The sequence below is a fragment of the Neoarius graeffei genome, chromosome 19, assembly GCF_027579695.1.
Source record: "Neoarius graeffei isolate fNeoGra1 chromosome 19, fNeoGra1.pri, whole genome shotgun sequence".
NCBI classification, from domain to species: domain Eukaryota; kingdom Metazoa; phylum Chordata; class Actinopteri; order Siluriformes; family Ariidae; genus Neoarius; species Neoarius graeffei.
In genome coordinates, this window is record NC_083587.1 from 51,438,920 (window position 1) to 51,462,200 (window position 23,281).

The following is a 23,281-nucleotide window of genomic DNA, read 5'->3' on the forward strand; positions in this document are numbered from 1 at the left end:
GTTCTTCTGGACACTTTGACTGTCACACTCGCTTCTTCATTTTGCACCAAAACCCAGCAGCCTTCATTATGTTTTCTTTTTTCTGTAACATTTAAATTTTGTGCTGGAAAACAAACTATTGGACTCTAAAATGTTTTTGTACTGACTCGATAATGCAGAAGTCTTAAAACAGAAATCTATAACAAAGTTTGTATGAAAAAAAAAAAAAATTAGGTGCCCAAGACTTTTGCACAGATATATATCATCTCATTATCTCTAGCTGCTTTATCCTGTTCTACAGGGTCGCAGGCAAGCTGGAGCCTATCCCAGCTGACTACGGGCGAAAGGCGGGGTACACCCTGGACAAGTCGCCAGGTCATCACAGGGCTGACACATAGACACAGACAACCATTCACACTCACATTCACACCTACGGTCAATTTAGAGTCACCAGTTAACCTAACCTGCATGTCTTTGGACTGTGGGGGAAACCGGAGCACCCGGAGGAAACCCACGCGGACACGGGGAGAACATGCAAACTCCACACAGAAAGGCCCTCGCCGACCACGGGGCTCGAACCTGGACCTTCTTGCTGTGAGGCGACAGCGCTAACCACTACACCACCGTGCCGCCCCTATATATATATATATATATATATATATATATATCTCACACACACAGACATACAGTAATGGTGTGGCATTAGTTTATTTATCCTTCTTTTTCTCTTATTCTCTCTCTCTCTCTCTCTTTTCTGCTCAAACTAATAGCTATGAAAGTAGATAGATATCGACCGAAGGCATTCCACCGGTGACTCTGACCAGCATACAGTCGCAGTGTTTTGGTTCATGAGACCATCACACTTTCTAGAAGCTTTTTTCTAGGAAAAAAAAAAGATTGAAGATATATGGCTGTATGACTCACACACACATGGCTGTATGACTCTTCTGCTGAGCCTGACACTCTTTTTTTTTGTGTTTATGGATGGAAATGTACTCCGTAGATTTAGCATAGACCAACCAGCATCGGTTTCAAAATAGTTATGTTTATAAAAGGTCAGAAAGGTCCACACGGATCTGGCTCCAGCTCCTGCCTGATTAGCGGCATGTCTGTGAAGCCGGGCAGCTGTGTTATGCATCTCAAGTGTGTTAATGGTGCTTGATTCTTGCTCATTAAAAACTCTTTGGCCTCTTCACTGCTGAGCGTCTCTTGAAGGAGATGCAGTCTATAATAATCCCAGCATGCTGAAAGGCCGTGTGTGTGCGCCAATGTGGCTGTCTCACCAGTTCCACAGAACGAGTGCCAGTAACACACGGAGAATCGGAGCCAATCCTCCATCGTCCTGCCCAGCAAAACCTGCAGATAAAAAAAGGTTTGAAATATAATCGGAGTTGGAGAAAAGGAGATCTTTCAGTGGCCTGCTGCTTCATTCCCTCTATATGGTTTTATTTATGGGGATACCATTACATAAGGAATAAAAGGGTGTTAACTGGAACTGCACTTCATATTATTTTCCTATATCAGCATAACCATAGTGTTTTATTTCTCTTATGCCACAGCAATTTGCCAATGAGTCATCTCATCTCATTATCTCTAGCCGCTTTATCCTGTTCTACAGGGTCACAGGCAAGCTGGAGCCTATCGCAGCTGACTATGGGCGAGAGGCAGGGTACACCCTGGACAAGTCGCCAGGTCATCACAGGGCTGACACATAGACACAGACAACCATTCACACTCACATTCACACCTACGGTCAATTTAGAGTCACCAGTTAACCTAACCTGCATGTCTTTGGACTGTGGGGGAAACCGGAGCACCCGGAGGAAACCCACGCGGACACGGGGAGAACATGCAAACTCCACACAAAGGCCCTCGCCGGCCACGGGGCTCGAACCCGGACCTTCTTGCTGTGAGGCGACAGTGCTAACCACTACACCACCGTGCCGCCCCGCCAATGAGTCAATAATAAATTAAAATTTATTAATAAACGACATAGACTTTTTATTCATTTATAGTTACATTCAATGTTATGGAACACCCAAGGGATATCATCAGCCTCTCTTTTTTCTCCCACTTGATGTGAATAAGAAAAGTAAATACAGCTTGTCGTATCACTAAGGCCATGGTCACACTACAGCTCACGATGGGTTTACGAATACTTGACGATGAAAAATCAGTAGCATTGCCACCAATCGTGTGATGCAAGGTGAATGCTCTCCGAGCTTTGCAGGTTGTTTTTGGTGTCTCCCCGCCTCGTAAGTGGCCAAATCATGGTGAAAATTTTCAACGCATGTATTGAAATTTGGTAGTGGCAAACTAAGTGGTGAATACTTGCAAATGGGTTTGGGAATATTTCCTGAAGCTACGAGAACCTTCGTAGAATCTCTTGAGATGTATTTGTCTCTAATCCATATCCCCAACGCTCACCATCAACACAGCGGCTCGGCATAGTCCAAGTTTCACCGAGGCTTGAAAAGTGCATTTACATTCAGCGATCCTTTGCTGATGTTCGCAATTGGTTGGGCGAAGGGTTCAGGAATATTCGGCAAATGTTTGACAACGGTTAGACGACACATTTGTGATCGTCACTGATTGGTTGCGCTTCTGTCACGCATTGTTGAAATCCATTCAGCAAGGCGTCGGCAATCGTTCTCCTGCCAGACACCGATACATACAAAACCCGCAAGCATGCCTCCGAGGAAAAATGCCAGGTCTCCTCAAAAGAAAAGGGCCAAGTGTTTGCCTGCTGTATGACCACAACTTTTAGCTTGCCTGTATAAAGTACACGTTGCCATGCATCGCTACCAAAACCCATCGCAAAGAATCGCAAGCTGTAATGTGACCTTAGCCTAAGAAACTGGAAAGTCCTCTGTCCAGAAGATTTGTAGTAGAAAACCTACTGACTTTTACAAAACACTGACAGTCCAGTCTGCTTCCATAAATGTTCATGAAACATCTCCTTACAGAAACCTCACCCTATCAACAATTATACGTTTATACATTGTTAAATAAAAGCGTGCCTTTAATGCATTTAATATTAATTAGCCTTGGTTTGTGGAGCATCAGCCACACATGAAAATAAACCTGTGATTTGGATTATAGCCAAACTGCTCTCAGAGCTGCTGTTATAGAAAATGAATCAACATCTCATGACTAATCAGATTAAGCAACAAAATAATAACAGAAGCTCTCCATATAGCAGCCAGTCATATTTTGGGCCAAATACAAGTTCTTGTCCATACGATACAGTGGATAAACGGTTTACACACCCCGTTAAAATGATCGATTTTTCCGATGTAAAAAAATGAAACCATGATAAATAATTTAAAAAAACTTTCCCACCTTTAATGTGACCTATAACCTGTACAATCCAATTGAAATATATGCATCTGTTAGGGGGGAAAAAAAAAAAGTACAATAAGCTGGTTGCATAAGTGTGCACACCCTTAAACTAATACTTTGTTGAAGCACCTTTTGATTTAATTACAGCATTCAGTCTTTTTGGGTTGGAGTCTATCAGCCTGCCACATCTAGACTTGGCAATATTTGCCCACTCTTCCTTGCAAAAGCGCTCCAAATCTGTCAGATTGTGAGGGCGTCTCTTGTGCACAGCCCTCTTCAGGTCACCCCATGGATTTTTAATTGGATTTAGGTCTGGGCTCTGGCTGGGCCGTTCCAAAACTTTTTTGGGGTCACTGTCATGCTGAAAGATGAAATTCCTCTTCGTCTTCAGCTTTCTAGCAGACACCTGAAGGTTTTGGGCCAAAATTGACTGGTATTTAGCCTAGTAAACTAGACCCACCCGCCTAGCGGCCAAAAATATTTTTGCCTAGCGAGTGGGTTTAGCCTCGCACCATATAAACAAAAACACCCCGGGCATCAAATCGTGCCCGCCAATCACAACGCAAGGTTTTTGTTTGGATTCTTTGGGCGGGCTTTTGCAGGAGTGACGACAAGGCTGCGCGACGCTGGAGAAAGCACAACAGGAAAGATGGCTACCGCTAGTGAACAGCGCGCGTTTGACTCCGCTTTGGAATCAGTTTTAGAAGAATTAGACTTGGAGTTTTCGTTGAAACATGAGCAGGAAGAGGCTCTCCGCTCATTCCTTTTCAAGAAGGACGTTTTCGCTGTTTTGCCGACCGGCTATGGCAAAAGTCTGATCTACCAGCTAGCTCCGCTCGTAGCCAAAAGGATGGGGCTAGTTTGTGCAGTACGAAGAATTAATAAACAGCTTTGAAACATTACTTTTTGATTGTTTCTTATTTTCCCGTTATTTTAAATTTAAGGGAAATTATTTCACCAAACACCACTAAATAAAAACTCTCAAAAACAGTTTAAGCAAACCCTTGAAAAACACTTGGAAAAAAAAATGTGTATGTGGTACAGACTCCAAATTTCTTAATATCTAGAACCTGTTTATTAATTAATACGCATTTTGAAAAATTATTTATTTCAAGGTCTCCCCCACTGCTTTCTGTCGCTCTGACTACATCACAGTCACTGTTGCGCTGATTGGTCAGAGTGTTGGCCTATACGCACAGAGACAGTTTGAAAGACAGCGGTTTGTTCCTCCTACCCCCTTCGGAAATGTCTATGGATCGAGGCCAGACTAAATATTCACATTTAGTCTGGCTTGCCAGGCTAACTGGTATTTAGAACTGTTCATAATTCCCTCCACCTTGACTAAAGCCCCTGTTCCAGGTAAAGAAAAACAACCCCAAAACATGATGCTGCCACCACCATGCTTCACCGTGGGTATGGTGTTCTTTTGGTGATGTGCAGTGTTGTTTTTGCGCCAAACATACCTTTTGGAATTGTGGCCAAAAAGTTCAACCTTGGTTTCATCAGACCATAACACATTTTCCCACATGCTTCTGGGAGAGTTGATGTATTTTTTTTTGCAAAATTTAGCCAGGCCTGGATGTTTTTCTTTGACCCTACCTCATAGTCCAGACATATGGAGAATACGGGAGATTGCTGTCACATGTAGTACACAACCAGTACTTGCCAGAAATTCCTGCAGCTCCTTCAGTGTTGCTGTCGGCCTCTCGGCAGCCTCCCTGACCAGTTTTCATCTCGTCTTTTCAACAATTTTGGAGGGACGTCCAGTTCTCGGTGATGTCACTGTTGTCCCATATTTTCTCCACTTCTTGATGACCGTCTTCACTGTGCTCCATGGTATATCTAATGCCGTGGAATTTTTTTGTACCCTTCTCCTGACTGATACCTTTCAACAATGAGCTCCCTTTGAGGCTTTGTAAGCTCTCTGTGAACCCTGGCTTTTGCTGGAGGATGCAACTGAGTAAAGATCTGAACTTTATTTGGGGTTAGTCAGTCATTTTAATTGATGGCGGGTGTGAACCCAAAAAGACTGAATGCTGTAATTAAATCAAAAGGTGCTTCAATAAAGTATTGCTTAAAGGTGTGCACACTTATGCAACCAGCTTATTGTACTTTATGTTTTTCCCCCCTAACAGATTTGTTTGTTTTTCAATTGAATTGTACAGGTTATAGGGTCACATTAAGGGTGGGAAAAGTTTTGAAGTTATTTATCGTTTTAAAACTCCACATCAGGAGAAATAGAGAAATATGAGCTTGATGTGTTGGAGACAATGTGGTTCAACGGTAGCAAATCATTATCACATATTCTGGGACTGCCCCAAACTGAGCCTGTATTGGAATGGTATTCAGAAAGCACTGTGCTTGGTATTTAAAGCTCAGATACCAATGGACTGGAAGAATCTTTACCTGGGACATGTGTTAGTTCTGAAACAGAGGAAGGACATAAAGCTGCTGCAGGCCCTTCTAGCGGCAAATAAAAAAAATCAAAATGACTAGCAGGTGGCTAAATCCAGTACCACTTACATTGGATGATTGGTATGGAACAATTATGGAAATATTTAAAATGGAGAAATTGACCTATTCTCTACAGATTCAAAAGGACAAATTCTACCAAATTTGGAATAAATGGATTGAATTCATAGCCCCGACGAGAGCAGACTTTGTATGATTCCACTGTTACTTAGTACAAATTCCCTTGTGTTGATGCGAATAATAGCAATCTAAGCTCCCTTGGTTCTAGTGTTTATTGTGATTGTGTTATTCATGATAGGAGGACATAATATGGACATACGTGAGAAAGACAAAGCTATGTAAGAGCTTCTAGCAGGAGGTACTTTAAGACAGATTTAGGATCTTTCTTTTTGAATTTTCTCTCATTGTCTGAATTATACACTACCATTCAAAAGTTTGGGGTCACTTTGAAATGTCCTTATTTTTGAAAGAAAAGCACTGTTCTTTTCAATGAAGATCACTTTAAACTAATCAGAAATCCACTCTATACATTGCTAATGTGGTAAATGACTATTCTAGCTGCAAATGTCTGGTTTTTGGTGCAATATCTCCATAGGTGTATAGAGGCCCATTTCCAGCAACTCTCACTCCAGTGTTCTAATGGTACAATGTGTTTGCTCATTGCCTCAGAAGGCTAATGGATGATTAGAAAACCCTTGTACAATCATGTTAGCACAGCTGAAAACAGTTGAGCTCTTTAGAGAAGCTATAAAACTGACCTTCCTTTGAGCAGATTGAGTTTCTGGAGCATCACATTTGTGGGCTCGATTAAATGCTCAAAATGGCCAGAAAAATGTCTCGACTAGATTTTCTATTCATTTTACAACTTATGGTGGTAAATAAAAGTGTGACTTTTCATGGAAAACACAAAATTGTCTGGGTGACCCCAAACTTTTGAACAGTAGTGTAGCTCACAGGATCAGAAAGATGTAAGGCTTTTGAGTACATATGCATATGTTTATATGTAAAAAATGGAAAAGGTTTTTCTATTTTGTAAGGATAAGTGAAGCTGAAGTTTTTGTAAACTGACCTTTTCTGAATAAAAATTAAATAAATAAGAACAAGAAGAAATTATTTATCGTGGTCTCTTTTTTTTTTTTTTTTACATCATTTTAACGGAGTGTGTAAACTTTTTATATCCACTAAATTTGAGATATACTCTCAATCAATGTGGCCAAGTTGATTGCTGTCATTACACAGTGACGTGTATGATACTTGATCATTCTGGGCGGTCATGCATTTGCTTCCTGAGATGGATATACTGTAGTTCCTAGTTCCCAGTTTACTGAGATCAGTACACCTAATAAACTGACAGCTAGTTGTATGGATAAACATGTACACCCTGAGTTACCAGTTTATTAGATAAGAAATAGTGGTGTTTGAAAGTTTGCGAACCCTTTAGTCTATATTTCTGCATAAATATGACCTAAACCATCAGATTTTCACACAAGTCCTAAAAGTGGATAAAGAGAACCCAGTTAAACAAATGAGACAAAAATATTCTACTTGGTCATTTATTTATTGAGGAAAATGATCCAATATTACATATCTGTGAGTGGCAAAAGTATGTGAACCTTTGCTTTCAGTATCTGGTGTGACCCCCTTGTGCAGCAATAACTGCAACTAAATGCTTCTTGTAACCGTTGATTAGTCCTGCACACCGGCTTGGAGGAATTTTAGCCCATTCCTCCGTACAGAACAGCTTCAACTCTGGGATGTTGGTGGGTTTCCTAACATGAACTGCTCACTTCAGGTTCTTCCACAACATTTCCATTGGATTAAGGTCAGGACTTTGACTTGGCCATTCCAAAACATTCACTTTATTCTTCATTAACCATTCTTTGGTAGAATGACTTGTGTGCTTCGGGTCATTGTCTTGCTGCATGACCCACCTTCTCTTGAGATTCAGTTCATGGACAGATGTCCTGACATTTTCCTTTAGAATTCGCTGGTATAATTCAGAATTCATTGTTCCATCAATGATGGCAAGGCGTCCTGGCCCAGATGGAGCAAAACAGGCCCAAATCATATTATTACCCACACCATGTTTCACAGATGGGATAAGGTTCTCATGCTGGAATGCAGTGTTTTCCTTTCTCCAAACATAACGCTTCTCATTTAAACCAAAAGGTTCCATTTTGGTCTCATCTGTCCACAAAACATTTTCCCAATAGCCTTCTGGCTTGTCCACATGATCTGCAGCAAACTGCAGACAAGCAGCAATGTTCTTTTTGGAGAGCAGTGGCTTTCTGCTTGCAACCCTGCCATGCACACCATTGATGTTCCGTGTTCTCCTGATGGTGGACTCATGAACATTAGCCAATGTAAGAGAGGCCTTCAGTTGCTTAGAAGTTACCCTGGGGTCCTTTTATTGTTTCTCAGCCTTTTGGTTAAGATCAAGTGTAGTATCTGTTTTTATCAGTTTAATATCTGATATGTTCTCTAAATGAGGACATTTTTTATCAGTTTAATATCTGATATGTTCTCTAAATGAGGACATTATATTTAGGGGCGGCACAGTGGTATAGCGGTTAGCACGGTCGCCTCACAGTAAGAAGGTTCCTGGTTCGAACCCAGCAGCCGGCGAGGGCCTTTCTGTGCGGAGTTTGCATGTTCTCCCCGTGTCTGCGTGGGTTTCCTCCGGGTGCTCCGGTTTCCCCCACATTCCAAAGACATGCAGTTAGGTTGACGTGGGGCGGCCTTGGGCTGAGGTGCCCTTGAGCAAGGTACCTGACCCCTGACTGCTCCCCGGGTGCTCTGGTGTGGCTGCCCACTGCTCTGAGTGTGTGTGTGTGTGCGCGCGCGCGCGTGTGTGTTCACTGCTTCAGATGGATTAAATGCAGAGGATAAATTTCACTGTGCTTGAAGTGTGCATGTGACAAATAAAGGTTTCTTCTTCTTTGTGACCTCGCTGACTATTACACGCCTTGCTCTTGGAGTGATCTTTGTTGGTTGACTACTCCTGGGGAGGGTAACAATGGTCTTGAATTTCCTCCATTTGTACACAATCTGTCTGACTGTGGATTGCTGGGAGTCCAAACTCTTTAGAGATGGTTTTGTAACCTTTTCCAGCCTGATGAGCATCAAGAACGCTTTTTCTGAGGTCCTCAGAAATCTCCTTTGCTCATGCCATGATACACTTCCACAAACATGCGTTGTGAAGATCAGACTTTGATAGATCCCTGTTCTTTAAATAAAACACTCCAAATAAAACACTCGGGCAGCACGGTGGTGTAGTGGTTAGCGCTGTTGCCTCACAGCAAGAAGGTTCTGGGTTCGAGCCCCGTGGCCGGCGAGGGCCTTTCTGTGCGGAGGTTGCATGTTCTCCCCATGTCCGCATGGGTTTCCTCTGGGTGCTCCGGTTTCCCCCACAGTCCAAAGACATGCAGGTTAGGTTAACTGGTGACTCTAAATTGACCGTAGGTGTGAATGTGAGTGTGAATGGTTGTCTGTGTCTATGTGTCAGCCCTGTGATGACCTGGCGACTTGTCCAGGGTGTACCCCGCCTTTCACCCGTAGTCAGCTGGGATAGGCTCCAGCTTGCCTGCGACCCTGTAGAACAGGATAAAGCGGCTACAGATAATGAGATGAGATGAAATTAACTGCTAATCCTAGAGGTTCACATACTTTTGCCACTCACAGATATGTAATATTGGATCATTTTCCTCAATAAATAAATGACCAAGTATAATATTTTTGTCTCATTTGTTTAGCTGGGTTCTCTTGATCTACTTTTAGGACTTGTGTGAAAATCTGATGTTTTAGGTCATATTTATGCAGAAATATAGAAAATTCTAAAAGGGTCCACAAACTTTCAAGCACCACTGTATATTGCACGGTGCTGTATTTGGATGAAAGTCTTTGGCACATGTAAAGAAATGCTGGAGAGCAAAGATACCTTCAAAAAACATGAAATTAAATAGTTTGACACTTACAAAATCTCCCCTCCTCAAGCTCAGTTCACTCACCTCTGATGCATTATAATATTTGAAACACAGCACATCTCTCACACCAGCATCAGGAACATAAGGAATCTTGGAAATGCCTTTTAAAATGATAAATAATCCATGTTAGGAACACAGTTGAGTAGATTATACACTTAATCAGATTATAATCTGCACTGAACAGTTACAGAGTCTGCAAAACACGTGATCTTGTCTTCACTGCACTGAACCCAGCAGGCCAACAGCACAACTGAAGCACTTCACCATTGCACTGGCATTCCTTGCACTTCTCTGCTTATACAGATAACTAAAGTACCTCAACACACCGTAAATATGAGACTGAATTATATTTACCTGGGAAAAATTCAGTGTTGATCGACATAGCAAGTTTCAGAAGTTGCTTCGTGTCACTTTTGTTTCTGACCTGGAAACAAAACAACCACCAAAAACAAAACGCCCCCTGTAATCTCACTAGCTGCCACCAGGTGTCGCTGATGACACACAAATTAGACAAAGCTTTCAGTCATTCCAGACTATTAATACAATTTCTCAAATTCGTCATTTGATAGTCCACAATCACAGGGTTTCAGTGGATTGCCTCCTAGAACAGGAGATCTCAAACGTTTTGTAGCCAGGGATCCCTTAACTGGAAAAATAAATCTCTCACGCACTCTCAGTAGAGAAATACTCACCGTCCACTTTTTTAGGCTCATTTATGCAGTTATCCAATACCATTCATCCATTATCTGTAGCCGCTTATCCTGTTCTACAGGGTCGCAGGATCCTATCCCAGCTGACTATGGGCGAGAGGCGGGGTACACCCTGGACAAGTCGCCAGGTCATCGCAAGGCTGAGACATAGAGACAAACAACCATTCACACCTACGGTCAATTTAGAGTCACCAGTTAACCTAACCTGCATGTCTTTGGACTGTCGGGGAAACCAGAGCACCCGGAGGAAACCCACACGGACACGGGAGAACATGCAAACTCTGCACAGAAAGGCCCTCGCCGGTTGCTGGGCTAGAACCCGGACATTCTTGCTGTGAAGCGACAGTGCTAACCATGCCACCCACCAATTATCTAATACTTTACAGATAAAGTTCAAGAGCTTCAGTTAATGTTTACATCAAATTGGACAGGTGAAGATCACTTTCTTTCAGTTGGTCGGGTTCAATGCCCGAACTGATGATCACATCATCAGTTTTTCTTTGGCTAATCAGACACAAGGTACGCCACCACTCTTGCTGGAGCACTTAAGTCAATCCTGCTAGTCTGGGGAATCGAACCAGCAACCTTTTGGTCCCAAAGCTGTTTTTCTAACCATTAGGCCATGACTTCCCTAAGATCACAAATAGATAGATAGATAGAGGAAGGCATGGTGGTGTAGTGGTTAGCACTGTAAGGTCACAGCAAGAAGGTCCTGGGTTCAAGCCCAGCGGTTGATGAGGGCCTTTCTGTGTGGAGTTTACATGTTCTCCCCATGTCTGCGTGGGTTTCCTCCAGGTGCTCCGGTTTCCCTCACAGTCTGCAGGTTAGGCTAATTGGTGGCTATAAATTGACTGTAAGTGTGAATGGTTGTTTGTTTCTATGTGTCAGCCATGTGGCAACTTGTCCAGGGTGTACCCCGCCTCTTGCCTATAGTCAGCTGGTATAGGCTCCAGCTTGCCTGTGACCCTGTACAGGATAAGCAACTACAGATAATGGATGGATAGATAAATAATCAAATCACTTGTCTTTTTCCATTCTTCAACTGTCCGATTTGGATGACCGTGCCCATGATGATGATGATAACCTCAGGCTCTTGTTCTTGGCTGACAGCAGTGAAGCTCAATGTGTTCTTCAGCTGTTGTAGCTCATCCACATCAAGGTTCAATGTTTTGTGCATGCTGAAATACTTTTCTGCTCACCACGGTTGTAAAGAGTTGCTATGAGTTACTATATCCTTCCTGGCAGCTTGAAAGAATCTGGCCATTTTCCTTTGACCCCTCTTATCAGCAAGATGTTTCCCCTCACAGAACTGTCGCTCACTCAATGTTTTTGTTTTTCACATCATTCTGTGTGGGCGGCACGGTGGTGTAGTGGTTAGCGCTGTCGCCTCACAGCAAGAAGGTCCGGGTTCGAGCCCCGTGGCCGATGAGGGCCTTTCTGTGCGGAGTTTGCATGTTCTCCCTGTGTCCGCGTGGGTTTCCTCCGGGTGCTCCGGTTTCCCCCAGTCCAAAGACATGCAGGTTAGGTTAACTGGTGACTCTAAATTGAGCGTAGGTGTGAATGTGAGTGTGAATGGTTGTCTGTGTCTATGTGTCAGCCCTGTGATGACCTGGCGACTTGTCCAGGGTGTACCCCACCTTTCGCCCGTAGTCAGCTGGGATAGGCTCCAGCTTGCCTGCGACCCTGTAGAACAGGATAAAGCGGCTACAGATAATGAGATGAGATGAGATAATTCTGTGCAAACTCTAGAGACTTTTGTGTGTGAAAACCCTGGGAGATCAGCAGTTTCTGAAATACTCAAACCAGACCGTCTGGTACCAAAAACCATGCCACAGTTAGTTACAGAGATTATGCTTTTCCCCCATTTTGATGTTTGAAGTGAACATTAACTGAAGTGCTTAACCTGTAGTTGCATGATTTTATGCACTATGTTGCTACCATTTGGAGAACTGCATAAATGAGCAGGTGTAGAGGTGTTCCTAATAAAGTGGACAGTGAGTTTATATTTAGGCTAAGTGTTTTTAACAAGTTTTTTTTTTTTAAGTATTGTATTGAGATACAAAATGAATGGAATGACCTGATTAGTAAGCGCTTTATCCTGGTCAAGGTAGTTGTTGATTCTGAGCCTATCCCAAGAACACTGGGCATGAGGCAAATAAATAAATAAAAAATCGAGGATGGGACCATCCAGTCCATCACAGGGCACACATTCACAGCTGGAGATAATTTAGATTAGTTAATCCACCTTCTGTCATGCTTTTGGCAGGTGGGAGGAAACCAGAGAACCCAGAGGAAACCCATGCAGTAAACTGAGCTCAGCATCTTGCAAGTAGGAAAAATAATGTTTAAAAACATTGATTACTGATGGTAATATCCAGCACTTTGCTACAGAAAACTGCAAGTCAGCAATCAGTGTTCAAATACAATTGATGGTACCTCATATTCGTTTTATTGTTATGGTGTAATACAAAATATCCGATGCCAAAAAGTTAACAGAAAATGTAAAAACACAAGACATCCACATCCATACACACACTATATACACACACACATTACACTAGGTGAAACAGACACCCATCAGAACCCATGGTCTGGAACCCAAAGGGAAACAATCAAACCTGTAGAACTTACTTCATATAGCATATATACACACTGGTTACAGTTAAAGCCCTGCCATCATTTTCCTTAAACACAATATAAAACAATTTCCATGGCACAACATGAACAGATATTTTGCATGGATTGAAAACAGGCCATGGACATGTCTTCCTTTCTTGATGTTGGATATTTTTGCATAATATAATGGAAGGCGAAAGAAAAAAAAAAAACCACCAAAACACCAGGCACTGGAGAAATGAGGCACTTTAGCGCCTGGTTGAACGACACAGGTTTTTGGCATGTGACAGCGCTACAGTACTGCAGATGGAGGACTGCGAGAAATACAGTACTGTATAAGAGCAGTGGTTTCGAGAAGACATTACGCTGCCAAATCTGTTGCCTTTGTCTCTTTTGTTGGCTTTTTCTTCTTTTTCTTCTCATTCCTCCTGCGCCAGGGTTTGCACACACAGCACAGGATACACGGCGACGCTAAAAGCAGCAGAGGAGACGTCACCACCACAATGATGCTCACGCCCACCAGGATGCCCGCCACCTAGAAACACCAAAATGTAGATCTATTTAAGCGCCAAGCTTTAAATACATCCCAAATGTAACCTATTCATGCACATATACACAAATACATACACCATGTTAGTTCATTTTAAAAGTGCAGTCTGCAAAATATAGAAATGTTTCTAGAACTGTAATAACCCTATCATTATTAGCTCATCCAGCCGACGGGCGATGAGTTTGTCATCATGTGTTGTCCGTTGTCCATCCGGCATCGTCCACATTTCACGAAAATTGCTTCTTCTCTCTCAATTCTACACCAATTTTTATTCTGTTTGGCAGGAAGGTAGGTCTGCCTGGGGTGTATATAGCTACTACCCAATTTTGCATAATTGCAATTAATAATGAAGATATGGAGTAATTAAGCCCTAATGAGCTGTTTCCACACAAATTGCTTCTTCTCCCTCAATTCTTCACCGATTTTGATTCTTTCTGGTATGAAGGTAGGGGTACCTAGGGTGCATACAACTTCTACCCAGATTTGCTTAATTACAATTATTAATGAAGTTATGGACTAATTAAGCCTTAATGAGCAGTACAACAAAAATTGATTCTTCTCGGTCAATTCCTCGACGTTTTGGATTCTTTCTGGCAAATAGGTCGGTATTCCTGGGGTGGATATCGCTTCTATATATAGCTTGTATATAGTCTATATAGCTTGCAACATTTATTGTGCAAGGCGGCCCACTTTAGATCGTTCCTTCTGGACTAGACGGGGCCAGAGTGAGCTACACCGTCATTGACGGTCTGGTTTAAATATGTATTGAAAAATTGATTCTAAATATTGACATACTTATTACTTATTTATTTTTGCTGATTTTTATTTACATTTTCCAGCCCAGAAATGATCTCCGAATCAGCTCTGTCCACATTTCTTAAATGGTACAGTAAATCACAAGGTATGTGTAGTTTTCATTTTAAATTTTGTCAATTTATTAAATCAGCTTCAGCCAAATCTAAAGAAATGGGATGTGTTTAAGTATAGTCGATGTTATTAAATGCCAACATTAAATATTTGCCAACCAATCATGATTCATCACTATTCTATGGCTGCTTAACAATCTGTAACATGATCAGAACAGCGTTAAATTGTGTACGCGATGTCTGTGGAGAAAGCTAGGGCCTAGTCTGTTACCTAAAAGTAATGACAGAAGGGAACCTAGTGCCAAAAAACCAAAATGTGCCTTCTCTTATAGTTAACTAAATGTCTGATAACTACATGTACAATGTTTTAAGTTTTAGATTTTTACCAGATTTTCTTTATGAGTGGAGGGAATAAAATTGGCCATGCTCTCTGGGTGGGACAGATGGCATACTCCCATCAATCTCTCCCGTTAATCACAGTGACACTAGCCAGTCATGGATGTTTATGGATGTCATGTATGTGGAAGAGGGCAGATAGTGCTTTCCTTCAAATGTTCCATTGCTCTCTGATGCAGCAGTAACAGCAATTGAAAAAGGTAGGCTGGCTTCATGTATTAGAGGAAGCATACGTTAGCCTTCAGCCTCCCCAGTTGGTAGCTGTTGTATGATAGGAAAGAGCTGGCTGGTGGTCATGTGTCCATATATATATATATATATATATATATATATATATATATATATATATATATATATATATATATATATGTGAACACCTGACCATCACACCCATATCTGGTTCTTCCCCAGACTTTGTTGCCACAAAGTTGGAAGCCCACAACTGTAACGAATGTCTTTTTGTATACTGTATCATTACAATTTCCTTCACTGGAACTAAAAGGGGTGGCACGGTGGTGTAGTGGTTAGCACTGTCGTCTCACAGCAAGAAGGTTCTGGGTTCGAGCCCAGTGGCCAACAAGGGCCTTTCTGTGTGGAATTTGCACGTTCTCCCCATGTCTCTGTGGGTTTCCTCCGGGTGCTCCGGTTTCCCCCACAGTCCAAAGACATGCAGGTTAGGTTAACTGGTGACTCTAAATTGACCGTAGGTGTGAATGTGAGTGTGAATGGTTGTTTGTCTCCATGTGTCAGCCCTGCGATGACCTGGCGACTTGTCCAGGGTGTACCCCGCTTCTCGCCCATAGTCAGCTGTGATGGGCTCCAGCTTGCCCGCGACCCTGCACAGGATAACTGGTTATAGATAATGGAATGGAAGGATGGCTGGAACTAAAAGGCTGATTCTAAACCTGTTCCAGCATGACAATGCTCCTGTGCACAAAGCAAGATCCATGAAGACATGTTTTTCCAAGTTTTATGTGGAAGAACTTGAGTGGCCTGCACAGAGCCCTGACCTCAACTCCACTGAACACCTTTGGGATGAACTGGAACTCCAACTGCACCTCAGGTCTCCTTTCACTCAAAGGTGACCTATTATTAATATTAAATGATAACGAACCACTGCTCACCTCACCTCCCTCTTCCATCAGCCAATCAGGCAGCACTTTCCTCTTGAATATTAATTTGAAAAGGAAGTTCTCAAGTCATGAGTGGAGAGACTCAGATGAGAGGCGGGATAATTCTAATGAGCTCCGCTTGTGACAGAAAGGGGAGACGAATCTGAACGGCTTATTGAAGCACATGTTTTCTGAAATAGGGGCCCTAAAGAAACTGACAGGGTTTTTTTATTTCAGAGTTTGTGGGTTGGTATGCTCCAGATACCCAAATGTTTTTCATAATATGTCCCCTTTAACATTACTTACCTTTACCCAAGTAAATGTTTTACACCTTGTTTTACACTTCAAATCTGCTGAGTTGATCGATACCCTTTGTTGCTTATGGTAATGTGTATTACTTTCCACTCCACCCTTGTTAGCTTGGCTATTTCTGTATCACATCTGAGTACCAGCACTTGCGCCAAGACTGTAGAAGTCTTGGTTCTTCCTAATGTCTCAATCTTATTAGAAACTTTTATCACGGTCACCCCAGGTAACATCTGAGCTCTCAGTATCAGCCAGTCCTTAATACTGATTAGATCCTTACACGCCTTTCATAGTGTCACAGAGCCAGACATGATCTCTAACGAAAATATGCGTCTTTCAAAAACTCGGTAGTGAATTGAAGTGAAAATAAGCACAGACATTGTTATGCCCATTGGATTTCCCTCTCTACAAACCCCTCCTATGACACCGGATGCTTGTTGTAGGCAGCAGTTTGGAGCTTGTTTGGAGTTTGTTCTCCACCAACCCTTAAGTTCAACTTTCTTAGTCTCATAACCCCCTTTTTTTGATTTACTAATGAATGACATGATATGCTTTTAACTTTTCATGCATTTAATTATACAATACAGTCAGTATTTCGAACCCTAGATTCCTCAAGTGCTCCTTTAACAGCTCAATGCCTGGTTTGCTGCTACCAAATACATGTACTGTAAATGTAAATAGAACTAGTGGAGCTCATCAACAGACTCCTACATGCAGTTATTCATTTATAGAAACAGAATATTTCCAATGTACTGTACCTGTGTCCTGTTCCACATGACAGAAGCTCTGGAATGTCCTAACTTATTACGGCAGGGACCTTTATCGTAGTGTCTCAGGAAAATGTCCCCCTGCAAAACACAAGCAGGTTCATGATGTGAACTGCTGCAAGTTTGTTTTTCAATATTAAAACCTCCTGAGGAAAATACAAGAGGAGTGCTTACATCTAGATTCTGTAAGCAGTACCAGCAGAAAGTGTGCTTGCAGCTCTTGCACAACATTTGGGCACAGCCCTGGTTGCGCTCGATGTACACGCCACACTTGGGACACTGTTTGATGATGGGGTCTGGGTCCACACTGGCCTGAGCACTGTACAAAGCAAACAACACACCTTTATTCACATGCTGACTAGAACATAATATGAAGTATGATGAGAAATTTGTCTATTTGGGGTTAATCATTTAAATAAAATGAATATGTGAAGAAATAATACGTTTAAAATCACAAAATATGAGCAGTTTGTAGTTTACACCGCTCTGTACTATCTGCAAGGTGAACTTCGGTTGAAATGAAAAGACTGACCTACCCCCACCTCATCTGCTGAAACTACATGGCTAGTGAGCTTCCTTAAAGGTGACATATTATAACCCTTTTCCACAAGTTGACGCAGTTCCAGTCATCCATCCATTATCTGTAGCCGCTTTAGCCTGTCCTACAGGGTCGCAGGCAAGCTGGAGCCTATCCCAGCTGACTATGGGCGAAAGGTGGGGTACACCCTGGACAAGTCGCCAGGTCATTGCAGGGCTGACACAGAGACAAACAACCATTCACACTCACATTCACACCTACGGTCAATTTAGAACCACCAATTAGCCTAACCTGCATGTCTTTGGACTGTAGGGGAAACCGGAGCACCCGGAGGAAACCCACACAGACACGGGGAGAACATGCAAACTCCACACAGAAAGGCCCTTGCTGGCCACTGGGCTCGAACCCAGGACCTTCTTGCTGTGAGGAGACAGTGCTAACCACTACACCACCGTGCTGCCCCGACGCAGTTCCCTGAGGACTTAATGAAATGTTTGTGACAGGCTTTGGCCAAAATATCACAAGGATAAAGCACTACAGCTCCCTTCTCACCACGTCTAAACACCCCTATTCAAAACAGCTGATTTGAGTGCCTGTTTCTTTAAATGATAATGAGCCACTGTTCACCACACACTCCCTTCCACCGGCCAATCAGGTACCACTTTCCTCATTAATATTCATTTACAAAGACAGTTCTCAAGCCATGAGTGGAGATACGATAGTCAAATGAGGGCGTGGCATAATTCTAACGAGCTCCTTATGACATAGAAAGTGGAGCCAAATCTGAACGGCTTGTTGAAGCAAGAAACTGACTGTGTGTCTTATTTTTTATCCGGGTTGGTAGGCTCCAGATACCCAAATGTATGTGCACAAGCACTGAAACAGTGAGTTTTCATAATATGTTCCCTTTAACAGCAAAAGCAGCAGAGCTGGGCAACATGGTTCTGCTTGTGGGTAGAGTTAATTTCAGGGCCAGAAAAAAACTGTAAAGAAAATCTTAAAATGAAGAAACTAGCCACTGCATATCAGTGTTACAAAAGGCAGTTTTTGTAAGGTATCTTTAAATTTAGATAACTATTAAGGCTGGGACGGTTTGCAGCCGAGTGCAAAGCAGCTGGGATGAAGATCAGCACCTCCAAGTCCGTGGCCATGGCGCTCAGCCGGAAACAGGTGGAGTGCCTACTCCAGGTTGGGGGGGGGGGGGGGGGGGGGGGTTGCTACCTAAAGTGGAGGAGTTTAAGTATCTCGGGTTTTTTTCACGTGTGAGGGTAAGGGGTAGCGGGAGTTGGACAGAAGGATCGGGGCAGCGCCAGCAGTGATGCTGATGCTAAACCGGTCTATTGTGGTAAAGAGAGAGCTGAGCCAAAAGGCAAAGCTCTCAATTTACTGGTCCATCTACGTTCCCACTCTCACCTATGGTCACGAGCTATGGGTGGTGACCGAAAGAATGAGATCTCGGATACAAGCGGTAGAAATTAGTTTTCTCCGCAGGGTGGCTGGGGTCTCCCTTAGAGACAGGGTGAGAAGCTTGGTCATTCGGGAGAGACTCAGAGTCGAACCGCTGCTACTCCACATTGAAAGGAGTCAGCTGAGGTGGTTCGGGCACCTTGTTAGGATGCCCCCTGGATGCCTCCCAAGGGAGGCTTTCTGGGTATGCCCCACCGGAAGGAGACCCCGGGGCAGACCCAGGACACACTGGAGAGATTACATCTCTCGGCTGGCCTGGAACGCCTCAGTATTGCCCCGGAAGAGCTGGTGGAGGTGGCCAGGGAGAGGGAAGTCTGGGCTGCTCTGCTTAGGCTGCTACTCCCGCGACCTGGATAAGCAGTAGAAGATGGATGGATGGAACTATTAAGGTCTAGAATCCCTTTTAAGTATTGCAAATTGCACCTTTAATTGGAAGGATATACATTATATAAATCAATAAAATATAAGTGAACTTCACATTAAAGAGTAAATATTATTCAGCAAATACTAGGAAAAAAATTCTATACATGATGTGATGCTTTTGGAAAACTGTGGATCCATCAGTTAATTATAATGCACAGAATTCCACTGTCTTCTATTGATGAATTCAAATACAGCATCAGTAAAACCGCAAACAAAATGCATTTGAATAATCTGAAACGGCTATTCATTCTTTAATAAAGCACACTGGCAGCAGTAACCTGTCATTGGCAGGCAGCACCACTAGAGGCAGGTGCTGTTGACAGCTGTGTCCATCCTCCCATAGTTCTTTGCAGGTGAAACAAAAAATACCGTGGCATGTTGGGCAGGGAACTGGCAGCGGTTTACCCCCAGTACCAGGGTTCACACTGCACACAGCCTGACATTCCAGCACTGGGCACCAGACCTTACATGGGTCCAACTGAACACCTAAGAGAGGGAGACAGAAGGTGTGTGTGAAACATTTAATCAAGAAACTATAGCTGTGCTCAGTATACTTGTGCGCTGAGATGACCTTGGTAGGAATATAACCATCCATCCATCCATTCTCTCATCTCATCTCATTATCTCTAGCCGCTTTATCCTGTCCTACAGGGTCGCAGGCAAGCTGGAGCCTATCCCAGCTGACTATGGGCGAGAGGCAGGGTACACCCTGGACAAGTCGCCAGGTCATCACAGGGCTGACACAGAGACAAACAACCATTCGCACTCACATTCACACCTACGGTCAATTTAGAGCCACCAATTAGCCTGTGTGTTGCATTATGGGATACAGGGCATAGACGGCATGTTTGGAAATTCATTCCATGTAGTACATCATAGAAGTACCTCTGGAAATATTCATCTCATTCACATGCTGTTTATTGCATATATATGCATAGTAGGTCATTTTGAATGTTCAAAAGTCACAGAGCTAACCATCTTTGTAGGGGGAACTCATTTCAGGGCCAGAAATTTTTAAATCTGAAAATGGAAAAAAACTACAGTGGTGCTTGGAAGTTTGTGAACCCTTTAGAATTTTCTATATTTCTGCATAAATATGACCTAAAACATCATCAGATTTTCACACAAGTCCTAAAAGTAGATAAAGAGAACCCAGTTAAACAAATGAGACAAAAATATTCTACTTGGTCATTTATTTATTGAGGAAAATGATCCAATATTACATATCTGTGAGTGGCAAAAGTATGTGAACCTTTGCTTTCAGTATCTGGTGTGACCCCCTTGTGCAGCAATAACTGCAACTAAACGTTTGCGGTAACTGTTGATCAGTCCTGCACACCGGCTTGGAGGAATTTTAGCCCATTCCTCCATACAGAACAGCTTCAACTCTGGGATGTTGGTGGGTTTCCTCACATGAACTGCTTGCTTCAGGTCCTTCCACAACATTTCCATTGGATTAAGGTCAGGACTTTGACTTGGCCATTCCAAAACATTAACTTTATTCTTCTTTAACCATTCTTTGGTAGAACGGCTTGTGTGCTTCGGGTCATTGTCGCTGCATGACCCACCTTCTCTTGAGATTCAGTTCATGGACAGATGTCCTGACATTTTTCCTTTAGAATTCACTGGTATCATTCAGAATTCATTGTTCCATCAATGATGGCAAGCCGTCCTGGCCCAGATGCAGCAAAACAGGCCCAAACCATGATACTACCACCACCATGTTTCACAGATGGGATAAGGTTCTTATGTTGGAATGCAGTGTTTTCCTTTCTCCAAACATAACGCTTCTCATTTAAACCAAAAATTTCTATTTTGGTCTCATCCATCCACAAAACATGTTTCCAATAACCTTCTGGCTTGTCCACGTGATCTTTAGCAAACTGCAGACGAGCAGCAATGTTCTTTTTGGAGAGCAGTGGCTTTCTACTTGCAACCCTGCCATGCACACCATTGCTGTTCAGTGTTCTCCTGATGGTGGACTCATGAACATTAACATTAGCCAATGTGAGAGAGGCCTTCAGTTGCTAAGAACTTACCCTGGGGTCCTTTATGACCTTGCCGACTATTGCACGCCTTGATCTTGGAGTGATCTTTGTTGGTCAACCACTCCTGGGGAGGGTAACAATGGTCTTGAATTTCCTCCATTTGTACACAATCTGTCTGACTGTGGATTGGTGGAGTCCAAACTCTTTAGAGATGGTTTTGTAACCTTTTCCAACCTGATGAGCATCAACAGCGCATTTTCTGAGGTCCTCAGAAATCTCCTTTGTTCGTGCCATGATACACTTCCACAAACATGTGTTGTGAAGATCAGACTTTGATAGATCCCTGTTCTTTAAATAAAACAGGGTGCCCACTCACACCTGATTGTCATCCCATTGATTGAAAACACCTGACTCTAATTTCACCTTCAAATTAACTGCTAATCCTAGAGGTTCACATACTTTTGCCACTCACATATATGTAATATTGGATCATTTTCCTCAATAAATAAATGACCAAGTATAATATTTTTGTCTCATTTGTTTAACTGGGTTCTCTTTATCTACTTTTAGGACTTTGTGTGAAAATCTGATGATGTTTTAGGTGATATTTATGCAGAAGTATAGAAAATTCTAAAGGGTTCACAAACTTTCAAGCACCACTGTAGCCATATCAGTTGTACTGGGTGAAGTGTAGCATCTTAGGGCCAATGTATATTTTATACTTTTACAAACAATGATGTGTCTATCTGGGCGAGGAAGAATGAATCCAAATGATTCTACTCATAGGAATTTGTGTATTGAGAAAAAGCGGATTATATTGAGCTTCTCAAGTTCTGTAAAAGGAAAGCTTGTGTTTTGCTGTTTTTATTTTTCTACTATAATGCTGGACTTATAAAGTGGACACCCAGTAATTGTATTATGAATCAATCTTTATTTTTATTATGATCTGATCATCTTTTTTTATGTTTAAAATATTTTTAAACATCACAAACTGCAGCTTTAAAGGAGAAGCTCTACCAAAAATGCACACCAAGCTAAAATCAAGCAAAGCACATCAAATGTTTTCCAAACACTAACTGATGGTGCTATTTTTAATTCACAGTTTGTCACATCAGCGTGTGTGTGTGTGTGTGTGTGTGTGTGTGAGAGGGAGACTTTTTGGTTGACCCAACACTAAACACAATAAGCATTAGCTGTTCTTTCTAGGCTTTGCGGCTCATTCGAATCTGCCCTCTGTCTCAACAAAGATCCAGCATGTTTACAGAACCAGCGGTTCAGGGAAATACCTCAGCTTTGCCACAGCAAATGAGCTCATTGTCCTCTGCTTTCTGTGGTATTTTGTTAATTACATAATGCTCAGTATGAGCAGGCAAACAAACTCCAACCACAAATCCGGTTTCATTCATTCATTCATTCATTCATTCATTCATTCCTTTTCACATAAATCAAGAGCTTATCCTGGGAACACTAGGTATGAATACACCCTGGATGTCGAAATAAGAAAGAATGACTACAGACCTGTAGCACATCTGATAACGACCCTGAAAAGGGCTCATCCTTGATCAGCACAATCATCTTTAGCTGAATAGATGAAAATGCAAAAACTGGTTGTGGACTGACTTCACCATACAGGGAGAAGACATTGAGATGGTCCACACCTACAAATAACTGGATGACAAGGTCAGGAAACATGGACAGCGTTTTCAAAAAGGGGCAGAGTCGACTGTTTTCAGAGGAGGCTGAGGTCCTTTGGTGTATGTGTCAAT

The 23,281-nt window shown here is 42.5% G+C and overlaps 2 protein-coding genes and 1 non-coding gene across 5 annotated transcripts in view; 1 reads left to right on the forward strand and 2 right to left on the reverse strand.

Moving 5' to 3' along the window:
• Positions 1–23,281, reverse strand: part of LOC132867360 (uncharacterized) — a 54,252-nt gene that overhangs the window by 8,061 nt on the left and 22,910 nt on the right. Inside the window, exons 1-3 of one of the 3 annotated variants that reach the window (XM_060900231.1) lie at positions 10,131–10,211; positions 9,801–9,877; positions 1,263–1,335 (exon numbers count right to left, since the gene is read on the reverse strand). In XM_060900231.1, coding sequence (XP_060756214.1) covers positions 1,263–1,335; positions 9,801–9,877; positions 10,131–10,158 — 178 coding nt within the window. In that variant the 5' untranslated portion in view covers positions 10,159–10,211. The other 2 variants (XM_060900232.1, XM_060900230.1) reach the window with 2 other exon arrangements.
• On the forward strand, positions 8,203–8,386 carry LOC132868116 (U2 spliceosomal RNA). The gene has a single exon (XR_009650805.1). It is a non-coding gene; the product is annotated as a U2 spliceosomal RNA (small nuclear RNA).
• Positions 12,913–19,986, reverse strand: LOC132867362 (E3 ubiquitin-protein ligase RNF144B-like). The gene is made up of 4 exons (XM_060900233.1): positions 19,897–19,986; positions 17,274–17,418; positions 17,091–17,180; positions 12,913–13,637 (listed from the first exon to the last, which is right to left on the reverse strand). Exons 1-4 carry the CDS (start codon positions 19,902–19,904, stop codon positions 13,464–13,466), a joined length of 417 nt encoding a protein of 138 aa, XP_060756216.1. The 5' UTR covers positions 19,905–19,986; the 3' UTR covers positions 12,913–13,463.

Bases quoted from the DNA above. Each gene is read 5' to 3' on its own strand.
- LOC132867362 (XM_060900233.1), bottom strand. The intron at 17,181-17,273 runs GTAAGCACTCCT...TGTGTTTTGCAG, and splicing joins ACTGCTTACAGAATCTAGAT to GGGGACATTTTCCTGAGACA. The intron at 13,638-17,090 runs GTACAGTACATT...TGGTGTTTCTAG, and splicing joins TCATGTGGAACAGGACACAG to GTGGCGGGCATCCTGGTGGG.